Source organism: Rhinopithecus bieti, unplaced genomic scaffold, assembly GCF_001698545.2.
Source record: "Rhinopithecus bieti isolate Rb0 unplaced genomic scaffold, ASM169854v2 scaffold_39586, whole genome shotgun sequence".
NCBI classification, from domain to species: Eukaryota; Metazoa; Chordata; class Mammalia; order Primates; family Cercopithecidae; genus Rhinopithecus; species Rhinopithecus bieti.
Window position 1 is genome coordinate 391,866 of NW_016816842.1, and position 12,400 is coordinate 404,265.

Here is a 12,400-nt window from a genome sequence, read left to right on the forward strand (position 1 = left end):
TATATATATATATATATATACATATGTGCGTGTGTATATATATTTCTCTCTATGTATGTGTGTGTGTGTGTGTGTGTGTGTGTGTATAGAAAGGATCTTACTATCTACATAGTTGTCCTTGATTTTTTTTCACTTAATATATCTTGGAGAACCAGCACATAAAGCTAACCTCATTCCTTTTAATGGCTGCATGTGTTCCATTGTATGGTTGAGTCATAATTAATGTAACAAGTCCCCTGTCTATGGATGCTTAAATGTGTTTCCAGTCTTTTCCCATTGAAGGGTTGTAGCAAACACCCTTATACTTTCTTCTTTGATGAATGTCTGTAAATAAACCCATAAGGTTGGATACTATATATCCCTAGCAGTGAGATTGCTGAATCAAGAGTACATACAGTTTTCATTTTGATAGATATTTCCAAAGCTCAGTTTAAAGCTTTGTCTTATTTAAAACCTTGTATCCATTGATATTGGAGTTTGTTTTGATATCTTAGTACTTTCTGGTATTTTGGGGAAATTTCAGGGTATTTCAAAAAGTTTCCAGGCCAGACAGTTTAATTCCCAATATATGCCTTAATTTGGGGCCATAGGAATAAGGAACTTATGTAAAAGGAAGAGAGATTTATTTTCTTTGCGTGTGGTCGGTTTTCAGGAAGATTTTGAAGAGGTCATTTGTTTTTCATTTGGAGTATTTCCACTTTGTCTTCAGTTTACTACTTCTGTATCAAGGTGTGCTCTCTTCCTGTTCCAAGTCTCTCACTCTAGCACTTTATGCCTTTTTTCCAAAATATTATCTGTCCCCAGCATACTAATACTTCCTCAATACTTATTGTTTTGACTTGATGCTAAGCATACAATTAGGTAAAAAAAAAAATAAAAAAAAAATCACATCAAGCTAAAAATCTTCTACACAGGAAAGGATATAGTCAGTAAAGTGAAGAGACAACCCACAGAATGGGGGAAAATATTTGCAAACTACCCTTCTGACAAGGGATTAATAACCAGAATATATAAGGAGCTCAAACAATTCTATAGGAAAAAAAATCTAATAATTCAATCAAAAAATGGACAAAAGATTTCAGTAGACGTTTCTCAAAAGACATGCAAATGGCAGACAGGCATGAGCATGAAAAGGTGCTCAACACCATTGATCATCAGAGAAATGGAGATCAAAACTACAATGAGATGTCATCTCCAGTTAAAATTGCTTATATCCAAAAGACAGGCAATTACCAGTGCTGGTGAGGATGTGGAGAAAAGGGAACCCTTCTATGCTGTTGGTGGGAATGTAAATTAGTACAGCCACTATGGAGAAAAGTTTGGTGGTTCCTCAAAAAACTAAAAATTGAGCTACCATACGATCTAACAGTCCCACTGCTGGGCATATACCCCCCAAAAAGGAAATCAGTATATTAAGATATTTGCACTCCTGTGTTTGTTGCAGCACTGTTTACAATAGCTAAGAATTGGAAGCCACCTGAGTGTGTATGAACAGATGAGTGGATAAACAAAATGTACATGTACACAGTGGAGTAGTATTCAGCCATAAAAAAGAATGAGATCCAGTCATTTGCAACAACATGAGTGAAACTGGAGATCACTATGTTAAATGAAATAAGCCAGGCACAGAAAGACAAATGCATGTTCTCACTTATTTGTGGTGTCTAAATATCAAAACAATTGAACTCATGGATATAGAGAGTTAAAGGATAGTTGCTAGAGGCTGAGAAGGGGAAGGTGGGGATGGTTAATGGGAAAAAAAAAAAAAAAAAATGAATAAGACCTACTATTTGATAGCACAGTAGAATGATTATAGTCAATAACAACTTGATTATACATTTAAAAATAAAGAATGTAATTGGGTTGTTTGTAACTCAAAGGGTAAATTCTTGAGGGGATGGATACCCCATTCTCCATGATTTGCTTATTTCACATTGCTTATTTCAAAATATCTCATGTAACCCATAAATATATATACTTATGTATATATGCACTGCCCCCAATTTTTTTTTTTTTTTTTTTTGAGATGGAGTCTTGCTCTCACCAGGCTGGAGTGAAGTGGTTCGATCTCGGCTCACTGCAACCTTCACCTCCTGGGTTCAAATGATTCTTCTCCCTCAGCCTCCTGAGTAGCTGGGACTACAGGCACCGGCCACCATGCCTAGCTACATTTTTTGTATTTTTAGTGGAGACAGGGTTTTACCATGTTGGCCAGGATGGTCTTGATCTCCTGACCTCGTGATCTGCCTGCCTCGGCCTCCCAAAGTGTTGGGATTACAGGCATGAGCCACTGCGCCCGGCCAATGTTTTATATATTTAAAACATAAAAATATAGTTATTTTATATATTTAATGATTGTTTCTAAGTTTTCTTTAGTGATTGGTCTGGTAGTGTTCCTGTCAGTTTATTCTTTATTGAATTCATCTCTTCTTATTTTTAAGGTATTTTAGTATATTAAGGATATGGAATTTTTGACTGATGTTACAAATACTTTTCACCAATTAATTTTTAAGGATTTCCAAATAAATGGTCAGAATAATCAAATTTTAGCCTTAAGAGAGTGTTTCATTTAGTTTTAGTTTATTTTCTAAGAAATGTGATAAATGAAATTTTTGAAGAGAGCAGATATTTGGTGATGTATGTAACATCTTTGACGTTTATTTTTATTTATTTATTTTTGAGACAGGGTCTTGTTCTGTGCACCCAGTGCAGTAGTACAATCACAGCTCACTGCAGCCCCGACCTCCTGGGCTCAAGCCATCCTCCTTCCTTAGTCTCCCAAGTAGCTGGGACCACAGGTGCGTGCCACCATGCCCAGCTAATTAATGTATTTTTATTTTGTAGAGATGGAGTTTTGCCTTGTTGCCCTCGCTGGTCTTAACACTCCTGGGCTCATGTGATACGCCTACCTTGGCCTCCTAGATTGTTAGAATTACAGGCATGAGCTACCATACCCAGCAATCTTTGACCTTTAGATTTTAACTTTGCTACCTTAAAGATTTTGAAAAGTGAAATGAGGTGTTTTGTACAGATATACTGTATATATTCTAGGCTGATAATACCTGGTACCAGGGAAGAAAGATTAGCAAGTTTTGAATTATACATTTGTATATTTTGCTGTTCATAAGGTTGTTTTAAGCTGGTCATTTCAGTGAAGGTTTCTCCGTTAACGATAACCTTAGTAAAGGAAAGAGTATTTTGATTTCAGTAGTGTGTTGGAATTTAACTTTGGTGTTTGACTGCTGAAAACTATGATCAAAGTTGGTCATTACTTATGTGATTAATTTGGGAAAGAAGTGACTAAACTGAAATGTACTTAACATTTTCATTATGGTAATGACTGCTGTAGTGGTTTTCTGTTTATACCTTTGTTTACATTTTTTATTTCATCAAGATAAATTCCAAAATGTAGAATTCCTTGTTCAAAGAATATGTACATTTTTATAGCTTTTGATACATACTACCAAATGACTTTTGAAAGTAGTTGATATAATACATACTTTTATTATCAGTAGATGAGTGTCTTTTTTTTAATACTTCAACATTGGATGTATTTTTTAAGAGTCATTATCAGTTTGGTAGTTGAAATATGATAGTACTGTTTAATGGTAATTTCTTGGATTACTACTGAGACNTTTTATGTCAGGCTTATTTTCAATAATTAAGTAGTTAGGATTTTATGCCTTTATATCAAAATGAAAATTTGTGTTTTATTTTACCAGCCTTTGGAAACCGATATTGGTATTATAATTTTAAAATTGGAGGCAGTTCCAAAGTACATGAATAAAATCTTTGTATTTGAATATTCAAATTCTTAATTTGAAAATTTAAAAAAATGAAGTAGTCATATAAAACTAATTTACTATGTTTCGTTGCCAAACTTGGTCTTTCTAGGCAGTTATACTTAAGCATGAACATTGACGACAAACTGGAAGGATTGTTTCTTAAATGTGGCGGCATAGACGAAATGCAGTCTTCCAGGACAATGGTTGTAATGGGTGGAGTGTCTGGCCAGTCTACTGTGTCTGGAGAGCTACAGGATTCAGTACTTCAAGATCGAAGTATGCCTCACCAGGAGATCCTTGCTGCAGATGAAGTGTTACAAGAAAGTGAAATGAGACAACAGGATATGATATCACATGATGAACTCATGGTCCACGAGGAGACAGTGAAAAATGATGAAGAGCAGATGGAAACACATGAAAGACTTCCTCAAGGACTACAATATGCACTTAATGTTCCTGTAAGTAATTCCTTTATAGGATACTAAACTTAGAAACATAATTTCTTGTTAAGTAATACTGCAAGTCATCGAAGAAATTTCAGGAAATGTTTCAGGGCTAAATAGTGTTCTTGAATAGATATACTAAAATATTGACATAAATCATATTTGAAAGGCAAAATTAAGTTCTTGTATTATATTATTTTAGAAGCTTATTTCTTTCAGGATAACAATATTTCTATATCAGGATTACTTTGGTGTTAAATTTTAAATGCTTAATTTTGAAAGATACTTTATTTAACTTCTAGGTTTCTCCTTAAAGAGTAAAACATTTGAATCTTCAACATAACTAGAAAAGATCACACATTCAAGGGTTTTCCTTCAAATTCTGTAATTCCTGCCTTCTTCAATTTTCTAATATGCTCTTATTCTCTGTTCTCTTTGTATTCTCCACTTGCTTGATCTGTTTATCTTTTAAAGTATATCAGCCCTTTACTTTTCCTGTCTACCCCAGACATCATTTAAGATGTTTCATAAGAGCCCATATCTTTTTCCTTCTTCTACCTTTATTTTTACCCAGTAATCAGTGAAACCACAACCATCATGTAAATTCTTGTCTCTTCTTTCTATGATATCAAACCTGGGTTCCTTTCAGTTCATCTAACATGTACTTTTTCTTTTGATTTAAGACTTTAATATATCCTGTTTGAGATAATACCCTCAGTCATACATCGTACCTGTTTTATAACCTGTAGATATAAGTTGACTTCTTCTTAACTCTAGGTTGAGTCCCTGTGACAGGGACTTGTGATTTACTTGTACAATGTTTCTCTGATAGATTGTAGACTGTAAGGACAGGAGTTTTGTCTTACTTTTCACTGTAGTCCAGGTGTTGGCACATGGTGTGAGTGAATGGATAACTACTTGTAGTTGTGCTCTGATATATACGTTCACCAGCTTTACCTAGCCCATTGCAATAACTTTTTCCTCTTTAGCCTGTTGATGTGATGGATTACATTAATTGATTTTTTTAAGTGGAAGCAACTTTCTTACCTGGAATAAATCCTGCTTGTTTGTGGTATATAGTTCTTTTTAAATGTGGTTGGATTTGATTTGATAATATTTTGAGGATTTTTACATTTGTGTTCTTGATAAATATTAGTCTATAGTTTTCCTGATGTCTTTGTCTGTTTTTGGTATTAGGGTAATACTGATCTCATAGAATAAATTAGCAAGTATTCCCTCTGCTTATGTCTTCTGGAAGAGATTGTAGAGAATTAATATAATTTCTTAAATGTTTGGTAGAATTCACCAGTGAACTGCTTTGGGTCTGGTGCTTTCTGTTTTGGAAGGTTATTGTTGATTCGATTTCTCCTATAAATATAGGTCTCTTCAGATTATGTAATTCTTCTTGTGTGAGTTTTGACAGATTGTGTCTTCCAAGGAATTGGTCCATTTTGATAAAGTTGTCAAATTTGTGGGAGCAAAGTTCATAGTATTCTTTTATTATCCTTTTAATGTCCAGGGGTTTATAGTGATGTCCTCTCTTTCATTTCTGATATTAGTAATTTGTGTTTTCTCTTTTTTTTTCTTAAGACAGTAATTTTTTTTAAATTCCTTTTTTATTTTGTGAAGTATCATTTAACTGAGTTAAATTATATAGGGTTTTTTTTGGGTCTGTAATTGATGTACATTTGATTTTAAAAAGACACTGTTTGCCTTATATCAGGACAAAGAAGATTTACATACAACTATCAGCAGAAAACAAAGTTTCTCTGTGATCTGAGCAGAGGTACTCTTTTCCTTGATCATAAGAAAATGCAGTATTTTTTAGAAGGTAAAGCTATTAAGATTACAGAAGTTTTACCAAAATGCTTTAAGCAAAAACTCTTTAAGATAAAAGTATGAGTTCTCATTTTCTATTCTTAGCATGAATTTTAATTCTTTCTGGTAGAACCTAAGTCTTCTGAATGCCTGTTAGCATCATCCAAAGCTTGAACTTCTTCTATTTCTGGATTAAAAATTCATTCACAAATGAGCTGTGCAATGCGATCACTTTTTCTGACTTTAAACTTTTCTTTGCCAAAATTAAACAGTTCACCACCAACATTTCCTCAGTAATCTTTGTCTATGACACCAGTTCCTACATCGATAAAGTGTTTTGCAGCCAAGCCAGACCATGGAGCTACTCTTCTATAAAACCCAGAAGGAAGAGCTATCTGAATGTCCATTTTCACTGTAGCTTTCTCCGTAGGTGGTATTGTATCATCATAGGCACCGTCGAGGTCATAGCCTTTGGGCTGTGTGGATCCCGGAGTCAGGGTTGTGGCCTGCTCAGAGAGTGGGGCAAAATGGAGCTGCATGCCGCCCTCCTCTGCAAACCAGGCCTGTTTGCCGGGGGTAATGGTGGCTGTCTCTTCAGAGCAGGGCATGGTAGAGTAAGAATGCGAGCAGAGGAGAGAGCAACAATTTTTAAGTGTCCATTTTAGTAGCATAAACTATGTTGACATTGTTGTACAACAGATCTCTAGAACTTTTTCATCTTGCAAAACTGAAACTGAAACTCATATTCGAATAACTCTGCATTTCCCCCTGCCCAGTGGTAGATGCTTGCTCATTTTACTGATATTTTCAAAGAAACGGCTTTTGGTTTTCTTGATTTTTTTTTTTTTTTTTTTTTTCTCTGTTTCCTATTTTCAGTTTCATTTATTTCTACTCTAATTTTTATTATTTTTTTCTGCTTGTTTTGGATTTACTTTGCTCTTCTTGTTTTACTTTCCTAAAGTGGAAGTGTATTCATTTTAGATTTTTTGTTTCTAATATATACATTCATACTATAAATTTTCCTCTAAGTACTGCTTTAGGTACATTGCACACATGTCGATAGTTGTGTTTTTATTTTCGTTTAGTTCAATATATTTAAAAATATCTGTTAAGATTTCTTCTTTGGACTGGGTGTGGTGGCTCACACCTATAATCTCGGTACTTTGGGAGGCTAAAGTGGGTGGATCACTTGAGCTCAGGAGTTTGAGACCAGCCTGGGCAACACAACAAAACCCCATCTCTACTAAAAATACAAAAGTTAGCTGGGCATGTGGCATGCACTTGTAATCCCAGCTATGTGGGAGACTGAGGCATGAGAATCACTTGAACTCTGGAGGCAGAGGTTGCAGTGAGCCAAGATTGCGCCACTGCACTCCAGCCTGGCTGACAGAGTGAAACTCTGTCTTAAAAAACAAAACAAAACAAAACAAAACAAAAAACAAACTTCTTTGCACCATTATTGTTTAGAAGTGTGTCGTTTAATATCCAAGTATTTTGAAATACTTTCTAGCTACCATATTTAGTTCTAGTTTAATTCTGTTGTGGTCTTAGAGCAGACGCCGTGTGATTGCCATTCTGTTAAGTTTGTTAGATTGTGTTTTATGGCCCAGAATGTTGTCCACCTTGGTGAAATGTTATGTGTGAGCTTTTAAAGAGTGCGCATTCTGTTTTTGTTGGATGAGGTAGTCTATAGATTGCAATAGACTGACATTTTTATTGGACTGACAGTAGTCTGAGCGTTCTCCAGTGTATCTTTCAGATAGTTTCTACTGTCATCTTTCCAAACCAGATGTATACATGTCATTCCCTTACCGAAACTTCTCCAGTGGTTCCTCATTACTAAACAGCTAAAATATACTTTTTTGCATGGGCGGAAATAGCCATCATACTCCTGTCCCTTATCCAACTTTTTTTTAAACTGTAGTTCAGCCCCTTTCCCCACCATTTTATGCTTTAAGCATATGAAATTAATTTAGTTGCCTAGGTCCACTATGGCTTTTTTTCTGTTACTTTTGTTAATGTCGTATATGCCTATAATATTATTTATTTGGCAATTTCCTGTTGTTCATGTTTCACCTTAAAAGATTTCTCTTTCTTGTGATTTTCTTTATGGTAACTATAATAACTTTGCATTTCCTTGCTTGCAGGACTGTCTTGTCATTATATTTTAAGGTATTTTTTTCTGTATCCTGCCTTTAAATTTTGTGTTTTCAATACCTGGGTTATAGTAGGCAGATTGTTTTTGAGTGAAAATATGCATTCTGTTTTAATTGAGGAAAAGTTTAAAGTGAAATGCTCGGATTCTGAGTTTGTAGTTCAGAGTTTTGACAACTGCATAAACTTGTATAGTCCATAATCCATCAAGACACCAAATGTTTTTGTCATCCTGAGGAGTTTTTTTGTAATTCTTCCCAGTCAATTCCCTCCACAACAATTGTTCTGACATTTTTTCTTCATAAATTGTCATTGTCCCTTGAGAACCTCATGTAAATGGAGTTATATGCAACTCTTGTGTCTGGCTGCTTTTGCACAACACGTTTTGAGATTCATCCATGTTGGTTGAATGTATCAACAGTTCATTCTTTTTCCCTATTGATTATTGTTCAGTCATTTAAATTAATATCTTAAAATTTATTTATTCATTTTCCTTTTTGTGGTTATTTATGTTGTCTCTTTCAATGATTATGAATAAAGCGGTTAGGAAAATTGTTGTACAAGTCTTTTTTTCATTTCTCTTGGTACATGTTCGTGTAAGTCTTAGTTCTCTTGGGTTTTCATTGATGGACCTAGTGTCTGTCTTTAAATCAGTATCACACTGTTTTGATTGCTGTATCTTTTATAGTAAATATTGAAATCAAGTTGTGTAAGTCCTCCAATTTTGTTGTTCTTTTGTAATGCTGTAGTGACTATGTTAGGACCTTTGCATTTTCATATAAAATATAGAATCCACCTTTTAGGGTTTTTTTTTTTTTTTTTTTTTTTAAGCCAACAGGTTCTGATTGAGATTGCATTGATTCTGTATATTGACTTGATACAAACCAACATCTAAACAATAATGGCTCCCAGTCCATGAACATTGTACACCTTTACTTTTATTTAGGTTTTCTTTATTTCAGCATTGTTCTGTAGTTTTCAGTGTAAAGTTATTGGGCACATTTTGTTAATTTTATCCGTAAGTATTTCATGGCTTTGGTTGGATGCTGTTGTGAGTGGTATGTTTTAAAATGTCAAATTCTAATTGGTACTTTCTAGAATATAGAAATGCAGTTGATTCTTTTTATATTGACTATGTGTTCTGTGACTTTGTTATCTTTACTGATTAGTTATAGTAGTTATGTTGTAGATTCCTTAGGTTTCTTCACTATCGTATTGTCCATATGTTTTACTTTCTTTCCAATCTGTATCTCTTTCATTTCTTTTTCTTATTGCACTTTCTGGGGCCTACAAAACAATGATGAATAGAAGCAATGCAAGTAGACATCTTTGCTTTGTTCCAGATCTTAAGGGGACTGCATTTACTCTTTCATCATTAAGAATTATGTTAGAGGCTGGGTGCAGTGATTCATGCCTCTAATCTCAGCACTTTCAGGTGCCAAGGCAGGCAAGGGATTGCTTGAGCTAAGGAGTTGAAGACCAGCCTGCGCAACATGGGGAAACCACATCTCTACCAAACAAAAAAAAAAAATTATCTGGGCATGGTGGTGTGCACCTGTAGTTTCAGCTACTTGGGAGGCTGAATTGGGAGGATCACCTGAGTCCAGGAGGTGGAGGTTGCGGTGAGCCAAGATTACACCATTGTACTCCAGCCTGGGTGACAGAGTGAGACCCTGTTTCAAAAAAGGGATTAGGTATAGGTTTTTCATAGATTACTTTTATTACGTTGAAGTGTTCGTTCTAGTTTGCTGAGACTTTGTCTAAAAAACGTGAATGGATATTTAACTTCATCAAGTATTTCTTCTGCATTGATTGAAATGATCATATGAATATCCTCTCATTCTCTTAATATGGTGAATTGTACTGATTTTCAAATATTAAACAGCCCTTGCATTCCTGGGATAAATCACATGTGGTCATGATGTGTCATCCTTTTTTCTTGTTGAATTCAGTTTACTAATTTAAACATTTGTATGTTTATGAGAGATATTAGTCCATGGTTTTCTTTTTTTTGTAATAGCTATGTCATTTTTAGGTATATTGGCCTCATTTTAAATGGGTTAGGACGTATTTCCTTCTCTATTTTCTGAAAGAGTTTGTGTAAGATTGATATTTCTATCATACATATTTGATAGACTTTACCAGTAAAGCTAATCTAGAGTTGAGTTTTCTTTGTGGGAAAGGTTTTTTTGTTGTTCTTTGGAGACAAGGTCTTGCTCTGTTGCCCAGGCTGGAGTGCAGAGTGCAGGGGCACAGTCACAGCTCACTGTAACCTCAACTTCTTGGGCTTAAATGATCCTCCCACCTCAGCTTCCCAAACAATTGGGACTACAGGCACATGTCATCACACCAGGCAAATTAAAAAAAAATTTTTTTTATAGAGATAGGGTCTCACTATGTTGTCCAGACTTGTTTCGAGCTCCTGGGCTCAAGTGGCCTCCCACCTCAACCTGTGGGAAGGTTTTAAATTACAAATTTTATTTAAGAAACATAAGTAGGCTATTCATACTAAATATTTTTTTTCTTGAATAAGTTTCGGTAAATTGTATTTTTAAAGGAATTTGTCTATTTCTTAATTGTTTAATTGACCAAAGTTCTATTAATATTTTCTTTTGTTGTTTTAAGGATCAATGGTGATTTCTTTTTTTCTCATTCCTGCTGTTGGTACAATAATTTTTCTTTTCTTGATTAGACTGGGTAGAGATTTATTAGTTTTTGTTGTCTCTTCAAATAATGACGTTTCGATTTTATCGATTTTCACTATTCACTTTAACTTTTGTTCATTTTTACTTTTTATTATTTCTTTCTACTGCTTTGGTTTTCATTTGCTCTTCTCATCTTAACTTTTTAAAGTAGAAAGTTTGGTGACTGATTTTAGATATTCTTTTTTGACCTAAACATGTAAAGCTCTAAACTTTTTTCTCAGCATGGCTTTTGATGTATTTTTATCATTGTAATTCAATTAAAGATACTTTTAAACTTCCTTTATTTCTTTTTGATTCGTGAGTTAATTAGAAGTATTTTGCTTAATTTCTGAATGTTTAAAAATTTTCCAGATACCTTTTCATCACTGATACCTAATGAGTGTGGTTAGAAAATATATGCTGTATGATTTCTACCCTTTCAAATTTATTGAGACTTGTTTTAGTGCTTGGCATATGATCTATTTGGTGAGTGTTCTGTGTGTACTTGAAAAGAATGTGTATTCTGACTATTGTTGGTTGGGTTATTTTCTAAATGTCAGTTAGGTCAAATCGTTTAGTTGTATTCACTTTTTTCTTTTCTTTTTGTTTTTCTTTTATTTATTTTTTTGCTCATGCTGGTGTGCAGTGGTGTGATCATGGCTTAATGTAGCCTTCACCTCCTGAGCTCAAGTTATCCTCACAACTCAGTCTCCTGAGCTATCTGGTCTGTGGGCACACACCACCATGCCAGGCTAATTTTTAAATTTTTTTTGTAGAGACAGAGTCTCACTATGTTGCCCAGGCTAGTCTCACACTCCTGGGTTCAAGCAATCCTCCTGCTTTCACCTCCCAAAGTACTGGGATTACAGGCGTGAGCCACAGTGCCCATTCACTAATTGTATTCTTTAATTGTTTTATGTACTCACTGATCTACATGTTCTGTTAGTTACTGGGAGAGAACTGCCAAAGTCCAGCAGTTAAAGTTTGTTATCCAAAAGACTCAGTTCAAAATTACATGTTGCATTTAATTGTCATGTTCTTCAGTTTTTGTTAGTCTGGGTTAATTCATCACTTTTGGAATTTATATTTTACATTGGTTTAGGAGAATGTCCCTCAGGCCTTACCTGATTTTTTTTCCTCCTTATGATATTTAAGTTAAGCATCTTTGGCAGGAATATCATAGAAACAGTGCTGTGTTTTCTCCCCATTGCATTCTGACAGGCAGCACCTGAGTTTTATTTGCCGTCATTCAGATGATGGTTCACTTTGATCAATTGACACCTTCCAGGCTTTGCTACTATAAAGTTATTCCTTATCACACTTTATGTGCATCAGTATGGAATTAGGGTTGTTAAAAATTTGCTGGGTTAAAATATATTACTGTGATTATTTTCATACTCAGTTTGTTTAAGATTTGGCTAACAGAAGCCTTTTCAAGCTGGTTTTATGTTCTTGGACATACCTTGTCAGTCGTTGAGTACTTCTTTGCTTTTTGGCACATTATGTTCTAGGCTTA

At 34.6% G+C, this 12,400-nt stretch overlaps 1 protein-coding gene and 1 pseudogene across 4 annotated transcripts in view; one reads left to right on the forward strand and one right to left on the reverse strand.

Annotated features, from left to right (window-relative positions):
• The window catches only part of ZNF148 (zinc finger protein 148), a 153,399-nt gene that overhangs the window by 65,714 nt on the left and 75,285 nt on the right, over positions 1-12,400 (forward strand). For all 4 annotated transcript variants that reach the window (XM_017855347.1, XM_017855348.1, XM_017855350.1 and 1 more), the window contains exon 4: positions 3,895-4,243. In XM_017855347.1, the coding sequence (XP_017710836.1) occupies positions 3,911-4,243 (333 nt within the window). In that variant the 5' untranslated portion in view covers positions 3,895-3,910. The remainder of the gene's footprint in view (positions 1-3,894; positions 4,244-12,400) is intronic.
• LOC108517432 (deoxyuridine 5'-triphosphate nucleotidohydrolase, mitochondrial pseudogene) lies at positions 6,337-6,585 on the reverse strand (annotated as a pseudogene).